General features: G+C 40.3%; 1 protein-coding gene and 1 non-coding gene across 3 annotated transcripts in view; both read right to left on the bottom strand.

The window, feature by feature from the left end:
- LOC101858729 (polypyrimidine tract-binding protein 3) overlaps nucleotides 1-15,947 on the bottom strand; it is a 32,971-nt gene extending 17,024 nt beyond the window's left edge. Inside the window, exons 1-9 of one of the 2 annotated variants that reach the window (XM_005105885.3) lie at nucleotides 15,808-15,947; nucleotides 7,847-7,874; nucleotides 6,467-6,526; nucleotides 5,892-6,035; nucleotides 4,416-4,559; nucleotides 2,180-2,335; nucleotides 1,091-1,142; nucleotides 672-730; nucleotides 131-296 (exon numbers count right to left, since the gene is read on the bottom strand). In XM_005105885.3, the coding sequence (XP_005105942.1) occupies nucleotides 131-296; nucleotides 672-730; nucleotides 1,091-1,142; nucleotides 2,180-2,335; nucleotides 4,416-4,559; nucleotides 5,892-6,035; nucleotides 6,467-6,526; nucleotides 7,847-7,874; nucleotides 15,808-15,815 (817 nt within the window). In that variant the 5' untranslated portion in view covers nucleotides 15,816-15,947. The remainder of the gene's footprint in view (nucleotides 1-130; nucleotides 297-671; nucleotides 731-1,090; nucleotides 1,143-2,179; nucleotides 2,336-4,415; nucleotides 4,560-5,891; nucleotides 6,036-6,466; nucleotides 6,527-7,846; nucleotides 7,875-15,807) is intronic. The other variant, XM_005105886.2, reaches the window with a different exon arrangement.
- LOC118478326 lies at nucleotides 3,243-3,316 on the bottom strand. Its single transcript, XR_004858954.1, has one exon. It is a non-coding gene; the product is annotated as a small nucleolar RNA SNORD34 (small nucleolar RNA).
- Nucleotides 15,948-16,187: the final 240 nt, after the last annotated feature.

Raw genomic sequence — 16,187 nt, 5'->3', positions numbered from 1 at the left:
TCTGACCAGGATGGATTTTTTTTCACGAACTTTCACGGAATTTTTCCATTTGCGAAAATCTGGTAATTTGGGGAAAACTGGAAGCTCTGAGATTAAAGCACACTAAACTAAGGACAATTGCACAACTTACCACCCATTCCCATTCCACCATCAAGCATTCCTTCTCCAGCAGGGAGATCTGGTCGAGTGAAGTCTCTGCTCTTGTCATTGTTGTACTTGACATTCAGGTTGGTCAGACGAGAGTAGTCAATCTTGAGGGTATTGCACCCATTGTAGATGTTCTGACTGTCCAGGGACTAATTTTTTTTTTTCATAAATAAAAATAATGTCAGCATTTGAACAAATCAATAGGGTTAAATACAAACATGGCAATCTAATTGCACCCATTGTAGATGTTCCGACTCTCTAGGGACTTTAAAAATTTTTTTTTAAAATAATAGCATTTGAACACATCAATGGGGTTAAATACAAACATGGCAATCTATTCTTACAATGTACATTTCTTAAGAATGAAATACAAGACACAAAATAGACCAAGAGTGAATCAATTGCATAGTTTGTGCAGCAGGCAAACTAGAAGACAACATTATCAGGCAATATCATTTGTGGACAAAATTTATTTCATTCACAACTTTGGGGGGGGGGAAAACCCACAAACATAAACAACTTACATCCTTAGCAGTTGCAGCAGAAATCGGGTCAGAGAACTGAATGAGAGCCTGGAATGTGTCTGGAAAGAAAAATCCGCACGCCTTAAAATAAATTGATACACAGAACACAGGAAATTATTCAGACCCCCAAAAATTAAATTGAAGCATTGTACTGTATCAAATTGCACCCAACCATTATAATACAAGCATAGCTGACATTATACCCCAACAAAATAGAATATTTATAAATATAACATCTAGCGCAGCTCTGCTGAGCAAGACTTAATTTTTAAGAAATTTTTTAAGTTGTAAGTTTTTGAATGAATGAAGACTAGGTTGAAAACAAAACTGACCCACAATAATATGATAAACTAGCAATCAGTAGTTCTATATAAGCCTGAGTAATAAAATTAACAAAGGTAATATGACATAAAACTTACTGTTCTTTGTAAATGTGATGATCTTCATGATTTTTCCGAACCTGGAGAAGAGCTGAAAATTGAAATAAAATCTATGAAAAACATGGCACATGTGTAAACTTTACAACTCCAAAACAAAAATGTCAGACACGAACACTAAAATTTTCGTTTTCACAATGAGCAAAAGATGAGAAACAGGTATTGTCTAAATTAAGTCCATTCAACAGTTTTTCTTAAACAAGGGCAGTACAGGTTTGCACTAATGTGCCTCTGGAAACAAAAACCACAATAACACTTTTTCTGCCACTATCCCACTTATGGTAAAAGGGACCCGTTTTCCTCAATTGCAGAAAAGTAATTTGACGTCAAAGGATTGTGACCGAGCCGCTCTCACCAGCACAGCCGTCACAGAGATAAGGAATTAACCTCCATAGAATTTTAGAATAGGGTTTTACGGCGCTCGCAACTGCATAAGGTCATATGAGCGCCAAAGAGAATACGTGAAAAAAAGGGGGTGGGTGGGACATTGGGTAGAGGCTGTAAGGGATACGGCAACATTGCTATACAAATGCAAGATGCTACCCCAGCAGCATATTTGTAAATGAAATCCTCCCATTGAAATCAAACTACATTTGGCGCTTGTATGTCTTACAGAATGAGGGTACATGTATTTATTAATGCTTCCAACAGAGAAAATTGAAAATTCTATGCCAGGGGTCTCGGGGTCACACAACCATACTCATCGGGGGAACAGGAAGCCACACCTCTCTAAGAAATTTCAATTTAGTGCTTTTTAAAGGATTGGAAAACATTTTTTCCTCCAAGATTTTGATACATCCAATTTCATCATCATCAGTGTCTAACCGTGCATCCACTGAATTAAATCAAGCACTTTTTGTCTTTCCGTTACGACAATTGATAATACGATACTGCCCAATGGTGACAAACACTTTTCACATAAGAAACCACATTTTTTTTTATTTGCTACATTGATAGCTTGATCAGTCACCCTACTTGTTTAAAAATCAAAGAGAAACTGAGCGTGGCGTTTACTGCAATTCAGAGATTTTAATTTTCAAAATAAAGGAGTTTTTTAACTGCCTTCATTACCTGATGCAGAACCTCCAAAGTGACAGGGTAGAGAACATTGTCAACAATAACTCGCAGAATGGTTGTCTGTTCTCCTCCTGCTGCTCCTCCTCCGGGTGCAGTGCCAGAGCCAAGCAATCCCTGTGCTGCCTGGAGAGCAGCCTGTGCACTCGTGTTCTGAGAGGACAACAAGAAATACATGTAAAGATGCCATTTTAAGAAATCTATTCAACTAAAATCAGTAACAACTTCAGAGAGTCTCTTGCCATCCTTCAATTCTCTGAAGGTACTTTACTTTCCTCACACTACAAAAAACACGTATATTCCTGGTGTCCTTACACAGAAAATACGGTCTCAATTCAATTCACACAGAAAATAAGGTCTCAATTCAATTCATATTACTTTAACATGGAAATACAATCTAGCACACACACAGCATGATCAGAGGAGCAAGGAAATAGTTTCATTCTGTACAAATTTCAGACTATATCCAGAGAAATACACAAAGATTGACAATTAGGTTGAAATTAACATGAATCATGCTCTTTATGCTACATCAACAGGTGTGTTGCATTCAATTCATAGTTGCTTAAACATTTTGCAGATCTTGACAGATATTTCGTTCACCTCTGCAATGACCAGCCATCTATGTTACATAACCGATAAGCCTTTCCACATATTTTTGCTCAACCACGTAGACATAATAAAGAACTCTGGCAGACTGTTGCGAGGTGTGTAATCCCAGTTGAAGAGGAATCACACTGATATACATTGCAACAACACCGGATATGTACCTTCAGAGGATTGTAGACTCCCAATCGCAACTTAAACGTGCAGGCTAAATTTACTGTTGAACACTATTAACTGTGACATATACATAATACATCCTTGGCCTACACTCATACTGTGCCCGTTTCTCTCATCCAGCTACCTCGGCAGGGACGAACTCTGCACTTTTGTTTGATAAGACCTACCTTCACCGGCACTAATTGTTTTTGCTATGCGCACATTTTGCAAAGAAGAAAAAATTCAGGACCAAAAAAGAATCTGTTCATTATGTGCGTGCTAGACTGTACATGAGATATGATGCTTCAGTGTATAGTAATATCATATTATAATCAAATTTAGATGACACAATACAATTCATCATAAGCATCATAGAGGGGAGACCTGCCCACAAAAAAACTCTTCGGAGTAATTGAATGAAATGCAAGCAAGATAACCAAATCTTAAATCTATGGATTTTGGTAGTAAGAGGTTTTACGGCACTTGCCACACAATAAGGTCATATAAGTGCCGGAGAATAGATGTGTTACTTGCCTTTTGCTTTTGTAAAGTGTTTTACGGCGCTCGCAACTGCATAAGGTCATATGAGCGCGCGGGACACACCTAATATTTTCAGTTGGTAGGAAATTTTGAGTTTTGCCCGGGTGGCGGCCGAAGCCTACTCTTATCGATTTTAGACCACCAAGGGATCTTTAACGTGCGCAACTTGCACACGGGCCCTCCGAGATTTTTCGCCCTTGTCCGAGAAGGCTAGGTGTAGATCTTTCCTACCAGAAGATCAGGGGTGTGGCAGAAAGACAGCAGTAAGGAGGAGCCAAGGAGTAACAGTAGAAAGGCTGCAGAAAGAGTCGGGAGCCCAGAGGAGGGGGCAAAGGAGGTGAAGGGGTGGGGGCAGAAAGTGGAAATGAAAGCAGACAACAGAACATTGCTAGAGAGCAGGAAAGGAGGTGAAAGGAGACAATTTTAGAGAATAAATTTTTTGGTCGCTACCCGGATTCGAACCCGGGACCTTTGAATGAGAGGCCAACACCTTAACCTCTAGGCCACGAGAGCCCCCATAGATGTGTTACAAGAGAGTAACAAAAAGGAGGGGAGATAAGGATGATAGATGTTCGATAGGAAAGAAAGAGCAAACCACACCAAAGCACCCGCCAACCACCCAAAAATCTATGTTCAGTTTAGTTTAGTATGGGGTTTTACGGCACTCACAACTGCATAAGATCTATTGTTTACTCAGATTTTCAGAAAAGGCACACTGCAAGAAAAGTATCAATTTTTAAAAGTTGTTTATACACAAATACCAGCTTGTTCCATTTCCGACAATTTCCCCCCCCCCCCACAATAACACAGAACAAAGACAAAATACTAACACTGTGGGTGGTTCAAAAGACATTACAAAAATTAAATGTTCTTGCATCTACAAAAAGTCAACATTCTAGAAGTCAACCTGAAGTTGGTCACTAGAGCTTACCTGAACATTGGCTGCATCTGTTTTCAGCTCTTTGTGGTTTGAGTACTGAACGTAACAAGACTTCAGTCGCACTTGAGCTGGGTTGGTCTTGAAATATGTGACCATATTGACAGCACACGACTCTTCTTCAAACTCCAGAAAAGCCTACAATAATAAAAGGAATCACCATGATATGAGAACCAAGGAGAATAGGGATAAAAATTCTTAACGCTTACTATATGACCAGTGTAAAAATCAAAGACAGTCAACTAAAGCTACTACTGACCAGTCAAAAACAGTATCTCGAGGGATGAAACAAGCATTAACTAGGAGCTAAAAATATGTACAGATAAGATTATAATAAATTCCTTGAGTTTTAACATAGAAAATAGCTGACTTACAGCATACACAGTTTTATTTCAATTCAAGATAGCAGACCTGCCACCCTATGAAATCTAAAAATCAGGATCTCAGGGGGACATAAATCGCGATTTGGTGAAAAGAATCGGATCAAAGACATATCACCAGGGTGACTGCCAAGCTAACATTTTACATAGGTGCCCATAATTATCCACGTATATGCCCTTCGAGTGTGCGCGCTTGTGCGAGCATTTTTTTCTTGAAATCCCGAAGTACCCCGCCAAGGACTCCTAGCCCAAGTGTCTACACCCCCTCCTCTCCACGAAGTCACAAAAGACGTTTCAACCAGTGTGCATGAACTTTAAGTTGACCCCATCAACAGAAGGTTCCCAGCACATGCAAAACTCACACACCAAGGTCATGAGATGCAAACACCAACTGAAGCAGTTTTAATGATGGGTCTTGGGGAGTCCCAACAAACCAGAACTTGGACAAAGCTTGTTTTGAAACTAACAACAGAATTAGGAATAGTATTGATCATTTATATGTATATATATCACAGTTGAAACAGTTATCAGGCCATCATCTGAGAATTCTGAGTGGAAACGAAATCGAAAGTAGGTCTCGAGAATGTCCCAAGTCGGAATGCCAAATTGATCAAAGATCCAACACAACTTGGAGCATGTCAACTACTAAATCCGGCATTCATATTTCGGAAAATAGTGCTCCGAGTTCGTGCTGACAAGTTTTAAATGCGCGCTTTACGGGACAGAGTAAATCTTTAGAAAAATCCAGTGCAACAGGTGGCACCAAAAAATCAGGATGCTTGAGATTTGAGGCAAAAAATCAGGACATCCTGATTGAATCTGGATGAGTGGCAGGTCTGTGATAGTCATATAAGCAAAACGAAGGATAACAAAATTAAACCATTTCTACATCATATTCCTCATTTCAAGGTTCCCACATTTTTGTTTCTTTTAAAGGAAAAAAACTTAGCATGAGTTTACATACAGGGTTAAATGAAGTTATCTTCGGGCTCCCTCAAAAACACTTCAAAATTGTGCTTCTAAGGAAACAAGAACCTATTCCCAGACAATTAGAACAGGACAAACAATCAAGCATACTAAGAAATGATACCTGGTTCTTCTGCTTCAACACAAGTACATTTGTCATTTTGCCAAAAGGCATGCCCAGTTGTACAACATCAGTTTCTGCAGCATCATTCGGCAGGCTTCTGATATGAACGACTCGAGATGGTGGGTTTCCATTGTCAAACTTGGCCTACGTAGACAAAGTATATCTTTTATTAAAAGCAGTCGTAAACACAAGAGTAAACAAATTAATACTGTTTATGTTAAATATTTTCTTTAACTGTCAAAAGATGGTGAAATGTTATAGTTGGGACTATCAACACTATTATTTTCAAAGGTGCTTAATGAAGTCTACACTAGAAGATTAGCATGCTAACTGATGAAAGTACTATTGTAAGTTATTGTTGAAACCATTTCAAGAATTGTGCACCCTGTGTAATGTTTACTTGTGTGAGTAAGGACAACCCATTATCATACTCGCAGGGTACAAGTATCATTCTAATAAAACTGACTTTAACAAAGATCAAAGCCAAGATCAAGGACAGGGACAATTTCTAATTTCCTCTTATCTGACTTCCACAATGAAAGGGGCAATCAAATTCATTTACTCAGTCCACAAACCTTTTTGGCATCATTTGAGTCTCCCATTCCATCAGCAACCTGCATGTCATCAGGACCACGCTGAAAATCAAATATTTACCTTGTTAAAAAGAGGCATAGATCTATCCTTCATAGATTTTTTTTCACTTGATGCAACAAAATGATAATTCAACAAAAGCAACTACACATATCTCCAATAACTGAAAGTTCAAACTCTAGATTTATAACAAATGTCTTTTGTGGAAAAGAAAACCCTACTTTGATACTTAACTAAATGAGGAAAGAAGTAAACCCATAAACATGGAGGAGAGGAAGAATCACTATCAGTTTTAGTAAGCCTATACTATACGTATCACATGTCCACAAATAACCAGGCACTTCACTCACTGCTAGTCTTGGCACAAATCAGTATGCTGTCTGCCCAGTTTTTTGTCTGTTTTTGTTTTTGTGTGGGGGTGGGGGTGGTGGTGGTTGGTAGTGTCAATGCCACCGAGTAAATTGGAGCTCTTTTGCGTTAATGAGTAGATCTAGCCTATGTGTGCTCCATGTTCTGCGTTCATGAACTTCCGCTTACACACGCCTCTCTGTGTGTGTCTCTCCCTCCCTCTCCATAAACCCCGTATTTATGTTCCCCGATATATATAAGCGCATTTCTGCTTGAGTTTGTGTTCGTTTGTGGCCTACTTCTAGAATCGCCCGTGTTGGTTTTACAGGTTGGTAGCTCTAGATGTTCGTCCAATGAAATTAGAGAACAAATTGACCCACTTAGACGTGAGGAGCTCGAAAGGAGAGCCAGGAAACAAGACTTCCATTTTCCTGTTCACAAAGTCTTTCATGAACTTGAATTTGTGCAAAACGATTACCTGATAAAAAAAAGTTTATAGTTTTGAATACCATTTTGTAGTACAAAACATTCAGAAATTGACCTAGAATCTATACTATTTCCTTTCGAACCCAGGAATGTGTGTTACTACTCAAAATGACTTAAGTAGATCTGGATCTAATGAGAGGGGGTTAGATCTAACTTTTTCATGTCATGTGTTCCTGACACATTATGAATAGAAAGCTAAAGATAGAGCATTGTTTTCAGACTTGACACCACTTCACTCAGTAGCAATTGACACTGGTGTCAATATTGCCACTGCGCCACTCGGTGGCAATAGATGCTACCTTTTTTTTTCCTCTACACATAACACATCTTAAAAAATCAATCACGCCCCCACATGACCGAAGCCGGGGAGCTACTGCTGAGTCTTGCTACCTGAAAGTCACAGAAGTAGAGACTTATGAGAAAAAGTAATGCCGTGGTTAATAATAATGATATAGGCTTCCATAATAACAACAATATTTGTTCCAGACTTTTATCGAATCAAAACAACTACTGTGTACAGGAATACTGACCTTCATGCCGGAGCTGTTGTATAGATCTCTGAAATAAAAAAACACCAGAAATTTTAATAGAAAGACCCCCCTTGCAACCAAACATCCCAATCATAAATTATATAAATCAGTGTCTACACAAAGCAGAAGACTAAAGCAATGGGCGAGAAATCAATTTGAAAAAAGTACCAGAGCACAACTTTCTACGCTTGTGGCAAGACTGTAATTCCAAAAATAGCCTGAGTTTCTTGGCAAGATTTTCATTTGCCCTGAACTGAAAATAAAACCCAGAAAATTACACTTAGAAAACTAGGCTACCCCATAACCGTAATAACGATCATCTCTAGCAGTGCTAGAGACACCGATTTGTTATCATAAGATGGTTGCCCGGTTGCCAGGGTGCCTTTCACTCATGGGAAAATAAAGTATGCAATGCTAAAATACTAAAACTAAACCATGTAATATTAAGAAGTAGAAAATAAGGGAAAAGACCTCAGATTGAGAGAGAAGACGTAGAAATGGGACCCTATCTCCCTCTAAAAAAAAATTAACCCGAGTGGCAATTTTAATGAGTGAGCATAAAATATGTAACCTTGTCTAAAATTTTACTGCCACATCGCCATGCATATTTTTTGCTGGAGAAGTACAAACCTACTACATCTAGCCAAGGACATTAAAACCGTCAGATTAACTGTTTCAAGTAGATCTAGACCTAAATCTCAAACTTGACAAAATTATAGAGAAAAAGGCATCTCACAGCCTTGCCCGCGGAACTGCTTGTCAGCGCGTAGAGAACTATGAGTGCGTAGTTACCACAGGCCCCTACGGGTGGTCCGGTAAAGTACAATCCAGCCTTTATGTTTGGTATTTTTTTACTTTTCCATGTGAGTGTACATGTGTCTCGACTGACCAACAAATTTTCCCCATAATTATAACTTGTTGCTTTGTAGATCTAGATCTAGTGGTGAAGCATGCACATTCTGGTTTTGTCCCCAAGAGGAGCTCTGTACAAAGTAGGCCTTAGTATAGCCTATACTTTTCCTTTTACCAATTCAGGCCTGGTTAAAGTTCAATGGTGGGTTTCCTTGGTCTGTGAGTCTATTTTTATTTTTAAATTTTAGGCTCAGGAGAAGAAAAAAAAACCTTCCGGGACCGGGATTCGATGCCGCGCTTGGACGCACTGAACATTAGGCCTAGCGAAACAGCATGTACGTTCTCTAGGCCTAACTTAAAGACAATATTTTTAGGTAGACCTAGAATCTATTGTATGACGACACTGCGGAGAGGAAATACTGCTTATACTTGTTATTGTTATCCAAGCCTCTTTCGACTTACTTGCTCAAACTCAGAGATGCCAACCACAGAAAACCGAAATGAGTATTGGGAAATATGAAAATGTGTATTTTCGGGGGAAAATGTGTATTCCACACGACCGACCGACCAACCAACTAGTAAAGTGTCCAGCAATATTTCCTGGAAAAAATTTACTAGCTCACCAGCTCGAAAAATGGAGCACACACGCATACAATAAACATGTATCCAGTCAACAACATGTCAGTGTTCAGTGTCGTACTGACGTCTTGTTTGACTTAAGTATTTCAGTCTGTTATAATATTTTCCTCTAGTTATTATTATAAAAAATTAATCCTGTTTTGAGCGTTCAGAAGGGCCTAGAACAAGAATTTCGACTATCAAGAACCAGTCTGGGTGTCATGATTCATATGAACTGACAGACTCAGAGAAGAGCAATAACTTGAATGGCTCAAGTAGACCCACGCAGTGTGAGAGTTGTAACACCTGTGGGAGGGCAAGATGCAGTGACACTGAAAATCTGCCAGTCTTGAACAGAAAGCTTCAACATACACTGTAGGTATAATTTACTATCACCCACCCAATGACACGTGAACATTTTATTTCAATAACACAGACTTGCAAAGTATGAAAGGTCCCGATTCCGCACACGGCCTGCACCAACGCGCGCTTTGCAGAAAGCTCTAATCAAAATTCTGAAATTTGCTCCCAAGTCTTTGTCCTCTGGTGTTGCCTTCACACCCCCCCCCCCGGCATACAAAAAAATTAATAATCCCTTCCCGTAGTCCTATACTTGGCAACGCCGTTACTCCCACCAAACACGGTCTTTGATCATACGATGTCGCATTAATACGTGATGCGAATGCGCGCAGGTTCATTGACCGGTCACGATGGTGAGCCCGACAATCTAAAACTCGGACGACGCTTGTATTTTCTTTTCTTTTTTTCCTAGAAGTGACAGCACAGAGACGAGTTCAAGAAATTTTATTTGCACGGCAACACAGCGTTTACACTGCAAAACCTGCATGTCAGAAATAAGTTGCGTTATCAGTCTACCACTGGCAAACTTCTCGGTGGTACCGAAACCGAAAGTAGATCTTGATTTTCCCGATCAAGCCTCGGTGTCACATACACTTCCGTCTGCCGCTATCGCCGCCTGTTCGAGTGAAAGTGAAACGTACTCTCGGAGGAGGAAAGGCTAAACGAATATAATATCACAATTGCGACCGCCAAAAATGAACTTACTGGACTTATCGGACTTGGTTTCAAAAATTCCAGTTCCGCGATACTGATACTATTTTGACAAAAGAGGGGACCTGAGATAATTAGGTTTACTCGCCCAAACGATCTCGTATTTTTCGCATTCCAGGATGCGTATTTTTTCAGGAAAAGTCGTATTCACGTATTTTCGGCAAAAAATCGTACTAAAATACGTAAAATCGTACCGGTTGGCATCTCTGCAAACTCAAAACTCAAATGATTGTGATTATGAGAGATGAACAAGACTACGTCTAGTCTACGTTTGTGCAAACAATGTCAAAACAATTGTTAGATCTAATCTAGATCTACACAATATTGATCGGAATAATACATCATAAAAAAGGAGTTTAAATCCTAGGAGGTTTATATCAAGAAACTGAGAAAGCTTCCACAATTCAATCAGAACTACAATATTATCATGTAGAAACGATGGCTACTAGATCTAAATTTTTGGGAAAGATTGCACTTTACCGGACCACCGCTATGGCGCCCCTGGTGCCTAGTGGCCCGCTATTCTTCCTTTCCGAGCTCCCCTACTCACTTTTATACGTCCTCACCCTTCGACTGCCAACAACCAACTGACTCTTACTGGGTTTTTAGGTCATCACGACCATGCTACAGTGCCCTTTGCATACCTGCCAACATTGCCTGGGCTAAAATCCTAAAAAATCTGTAGTAGACTATATTACCACTTGCCGCATAATTGGGGACCCTTATCACAAAAGAGTTCCCCTCCCGGGTCTGTATACTTCATGACTCTGTTCCCGGTTACTGTATACACTTCGTTTTTAAAATGTATATTAGTAATGAAGAATGCGGGAGGGGGGGTGGGGGGTGAGTAGATCTAGATCTAATCCTCCAGCGTCTTTACGGTAATTTTCATGCGGTTTATTGTCTTTGCGTTTACCGTGTTTCAATTTCAAGCATCAGCGCTCTTAATCTTACTGTTCTGAGCATCAGCGATCTTCGGGATACCCAATCTTCCATCATGTCCAAGTACTAGATCTAGGAAATCCGAAATGTTACCGAAAACACGCCATTCCATGCGGTACCTCCACGGCCTTCTTAAAATAGTCTGTGGGTATCCCTGGAAGTGATGGCATCACATTACTAAAAGTAGCAATGACAATGAAAAATTAAATTTTCATCCAAATTGCTTTAAAATGGGCTGAATGAAAATAGAATAAATTCTAAGAACTAAGGTTTTTAAATTTTAAAAATCCATTGACAAATTTTTTAAAAATTGGGATTTTTGTTTGCAAAATGGAGGACCTTCATATAGGACAAAATCGCCAAAATGTGGGACATGTTTTGATGTACTTTGAGGAAAAACTGTTCATAAGTCAGTAATGAATTGGAGCATATGAATGAAATTTGGCATCTTTATGTGATCTTTAGTGCAGAATCTAGTTCTGCTATCACCTTTTCAATGTCTTTATTACTTTGGATCTTAAAGACTGATATTTGCGTGAAATTTGTTGAATTGCGTGACTTTTTTACCGCGACGCGTCACTCCTAAAACCCAGTAAAGCGCTATCGGAAAAACCTGCGATGTAGTCATTGGTGACCTATTTGGTTATAGGCAGCCAATCACCTCGCGTTTGGAATGCGCGATCTAGTTTCCAGATATAGTGTTTTATCAATGGATGGGTGGTAATTTTGAGTTGGTACGTAAAATCTACTAAACGCAGAGATGTGAAATTTTACAGCAATAAAGAAGACATGGGCGCTTGTGTGGTCGGCGATCAACCCGCAGAGGAAATTCGCACAAACACGGCAATATCTCCGGTTTTAGTAATCGTTCGGGATTCTACGCTGGCATGTCGTTGGTTTAACCTTTCCTCTGGTTGGTTGCCGAGTTTCATTTATTTTCGTCCAAGAGTTTTCCCGTAACTATATCTATACTTAGAAGAGAGTCACTTCTGATTCCGAGCAGCCCAAAAATTACCCCTCGCGCGGAGGCCGATTCCCAGCCCAAGACGCAGCGGCGATTGGCATTGCTAGTAAAATCTACTAAACGCAGAGATCTGAAATTTTACAGCAATAAAGAGGGCATGTGGAGCGTTTGTGTGGTCGCTGATCAACCCGCAGCTCCGCTTAGTTTTCGAACCACACAGGAAATTCGCACTAACACGGCAATATCTCCGGTTCTAGTAATCGTTCGGGATTGTACGTTGGCATGTCGTTAGTTTAACCTTTCCTCTGGTTGGTTGCCGAGTTTCATTTATTTTCGTCCGGGAGTATTCCCGTAACTATACTTAGAAGAGTCACTTCTGATTCCGAGCGGCCCAAAAATTACCCCTCGCGCGGAAGCCGATTTCCGGCCCAAGGCGCAGCGGGCGATTGGCATTGCTACTAAAAGGCTGTCGTTATTCTCACCCGGGGTGAAAATAAAGGGAGTGTATACAGACTCAGTAACCGGGAACAAAGACACAAAGTATACAGACCCAGTAGGGGAACTCGTTTTGTGATTTCGGAAAGGAAGTGGCTATTCTCATCCGGGGTGAGAATAGAAAAACGATCTACCTCTCACCCCGGGTGAGACTTGCCAGCGTAGGCTATTCTCACCCGGTGCGAAACAAGACCTGCTTTTCCTCATTTTGGAATAGTCTATCGGTGTGGATGATCAAACTGATAAAAGCCAAGAAAAAATTACGTTATAGCACAAAAGTAAGCTAATTTGATCGTCTTCAAAGATGCTATGGCTATTTCAATGTTTGAATCGAGCCGAACTACGCGGGTCGTCATTTTGTTTTGCCCGGAAGTTCTCGCAAGATCTACTCCTCCCCCCCTCTCTCTCTCTGTCTCTTTCTGAATACTGTCTATCGGTGTGGATGATCAAATTGACCAAAACAAAGTTAAAAACTGATGTTAAAACACAAAAGTAAATTAATTTGGTTGTCTACAAAGATGCTACGGCTATTTAACTTTTCGAATCGAGCCGAACTACGCGGGTCGCCATTTTGTTTTGACCGGAAGTTCTCGCGCTACTCCTCTCTCTGTCTTTCTCTCTCTCTCCACTGCCCACATACAAAATTGTACGCTTTTAGTAGGCTACAGTTGTAATGGAACGTTTGTTCACGGCACAGAATTCTACAATTTTTCTGTTATCACAGTGTAGAATTCTGTGGTTTAGGGTGAACGCAAAATTTGTTGGCCTAGATCTAGGCTATAACGGTGAACGCGCACCGGGTGAGAATAGCCAAAAGACTAGCCTGCACTATTCTCATCCCGGGTGAGAATAGAGGTGGCCTTTCGGAAATTTTCAGCCCTCTCTCTCAGCTCAGGGTAAACCTAGGCTCTTCTAGATCTATGGCCTGGCCTAGGTCTAGACAGACAGACATAAATCATTGATCTAGTTTCGAGGCTTGCCTAGATCTAAATGAAGATTGCGGATGTCGCCTCCTGCGCTCAGCTCAGTGGAATGAGAGGGGGAGGCGAGTTTTGACACCGGAGCGCTCAGTAACATGGGCCCTATGAAGCCCGAAACGAAAAAACCAGGTGAGAATAGTAGGCTGCCGTTATTCTCACCCAACAGTATCAATTTTATTCTCACCCCAGGTGAGAAAAATATTCAGTTTATCCTAACCCTGGATGAGAATAATCACTCCGTCACTAAAATTAGAAGCCAATCAGAAAGATGCGTCTTCTACGTTTAACGGCATGTTGTGCTAGATATCTAGATCTAGATTTAGATTAGATCTAGAGTGGTGTAGCCCCTGCGCGTGCGCCTTCTCGGTGCGTGCACTTTTGTTTTCCTTTGTTTTTAGCCTCAAATTGCGTTTTTGCGTTTGATTGAATGCGTCAGTGTGTGCAGCAGCCATTTTTGTTTACTTCCATCACTCGTTTGCCGACAAGGGATCATCGAGAGTGTTTTTATCAGCTGTGGCAAGTTGACATTCAACGCTGACCTGTGAACTAGTTTTTATGACCTATTTGCCTCTGATTGGTTCAAATAGACTGTGCGCGCCCCCTAGCTTAAAAAATGTGCCTACTCCTTCCTTGAGTGTTTCACGTGACCTTTTATCGAGTTCTATGCCAAGTTGTATTGCGGGTTTCGGGATCGGGGGGGTGCACGCGTTGTGAAGACTGAAAAAACTCGAGTTTTCTCTGCGCGTGCACAATGAAATATATAGTAGAATACTAAGAAAAAAAGTAGACTCAATTTTAGAGATTATTTGGTTGCAGTTTGAAGAATGTCATGGATGGTGGCATGTGGACTGTGTGAAAGATGAAAAGATCAGAGGAATGAGTGATGAAGAGTAGGAAAATGTGGATTTTAGTTGTGAAAAATTCTGTTTGATTTTTTTTCATTGAACTATTTATACCCCCTAAATTAAATTAGTTTAGATTCTAATTAAAATTGCCTTACTTTGCTTCTAAAGTGACTTGTTATCTTCCTGTGTGGTCATTTAATGCAGTAATGTTATCAGATTCCTCTTCTTTTGGCTTTCAACGTGTATATATGGATGCACGCACAGTGAAGAATCCCATGCACGCACTGAGAAGAAATGCACGCTCAGTGAAGACAACACCCTAGGTTGGAAAAACTGTTCGGCACACAACGTTTAAGAAATCTGGCGACTATGAGCAAGACCATTTTATAGGTCAATAGTTTCTTGAATGGAATAGCTAAAAACGAAAGTACAAAGCCGGAAATGGCGGAAAATACGTTCAACGATCACGAAGTGCACGCGTACCGGCGACACCACTCTAGATCTAGATGCTTGCTGTAGTTTCATGTTGATCTAGATCTAGACGGCATCTCATGATCGCAGACCTCGCTGGCTGGGGAAAATCATAGTGCACAGTGAATCTAAACACACAGTCTGACACAGTAGCCTGTCTACTCAGTCAGCCTACACCACGCCTAAAACCGTGAAGAAACACCACTTTATCATGCTCAACAAGATCTACAAAAAAGGCAAATCAAACATATAATTACATTACATCCTTGCTCTGGACAAACAAGGTAAAACCCAATCCAAAAACACTTCTGTAACCTGGTGGCTTCGCTTCACCCAACCACCCAACGCTAAATTTCAAATGTTGGACACTGCATGGACATGGACCCGGCCGTCCTCCAAAACGGTTCGCAGTAGATCTACCACAGCTAGATTCTTTTATTATCTGATTTGGGACAGACCTGTCTAATGCAAAGGGACAGAAAAGCACAAAAAAGTGACAACATCGATAACGGAACAGGTCCGTTGAATTCATGGACATAGATCTACCCTACAATACAGACAGAAAACACCCTGTGGTGGCTGAAAATGGCTGTAATCGAGATCAGGCGCCCTCCTCGAGGAAACTAAAACGGCGTGGCAGCCTCGCAAAGCAAAACAAAGTAAATCAAATCGTGATAGATCAAAAATTATATCAAACAGATGGTATGTTATGCACTCAATTACCCGTCCATAATAAATTCTGCAAGAAGAAAGATTCTTTGAAATGTTGAGAAATTGCCTGAGCAAAAATGCGGCGGCCACAGCACGCGATACAGGAAGAAAGAAAGATGGCTAACTACGTCATAATAATATGCAAAAACGCGCAAGTACGAGATTCTCGTAGATTCCCAGACCAAAAAGGAGGCCTGGAATCAATTTTCCCAATAATAATATTATTCTAGTAAAATTAAAATATATTGGGGGAAACTATATAGGAATACATTTCAATTCATTACACATTGGATATATTTCAAATCTCAAATTAATGTTCTTTATAATGACTAGATCTATATCTTTGTTTGTTTAGAGAGTAAAATTTAACGGACTAAGGGCTAAAAATAGAA

Source organism: Aplysia californica, unplaced genomic scaffold (genome assembly GCF_000002075.1).
Source record: "Aplysia californica isolate F4 #8 unplaced genomic scaffold, AplCal3.0 scaffold00499, whole genome shotgun sequence".
NCBI classification, from domain to species: domain Eukaryota; kingdom Metazoa; phylum Mollusca; class Gastropoda; order Aplysiida; family Aplysiidae; genus Aplysia; species Aplysia californica.
This window is presented reverse-complemented; position numbering and strand designations above follow the sequence as displayed.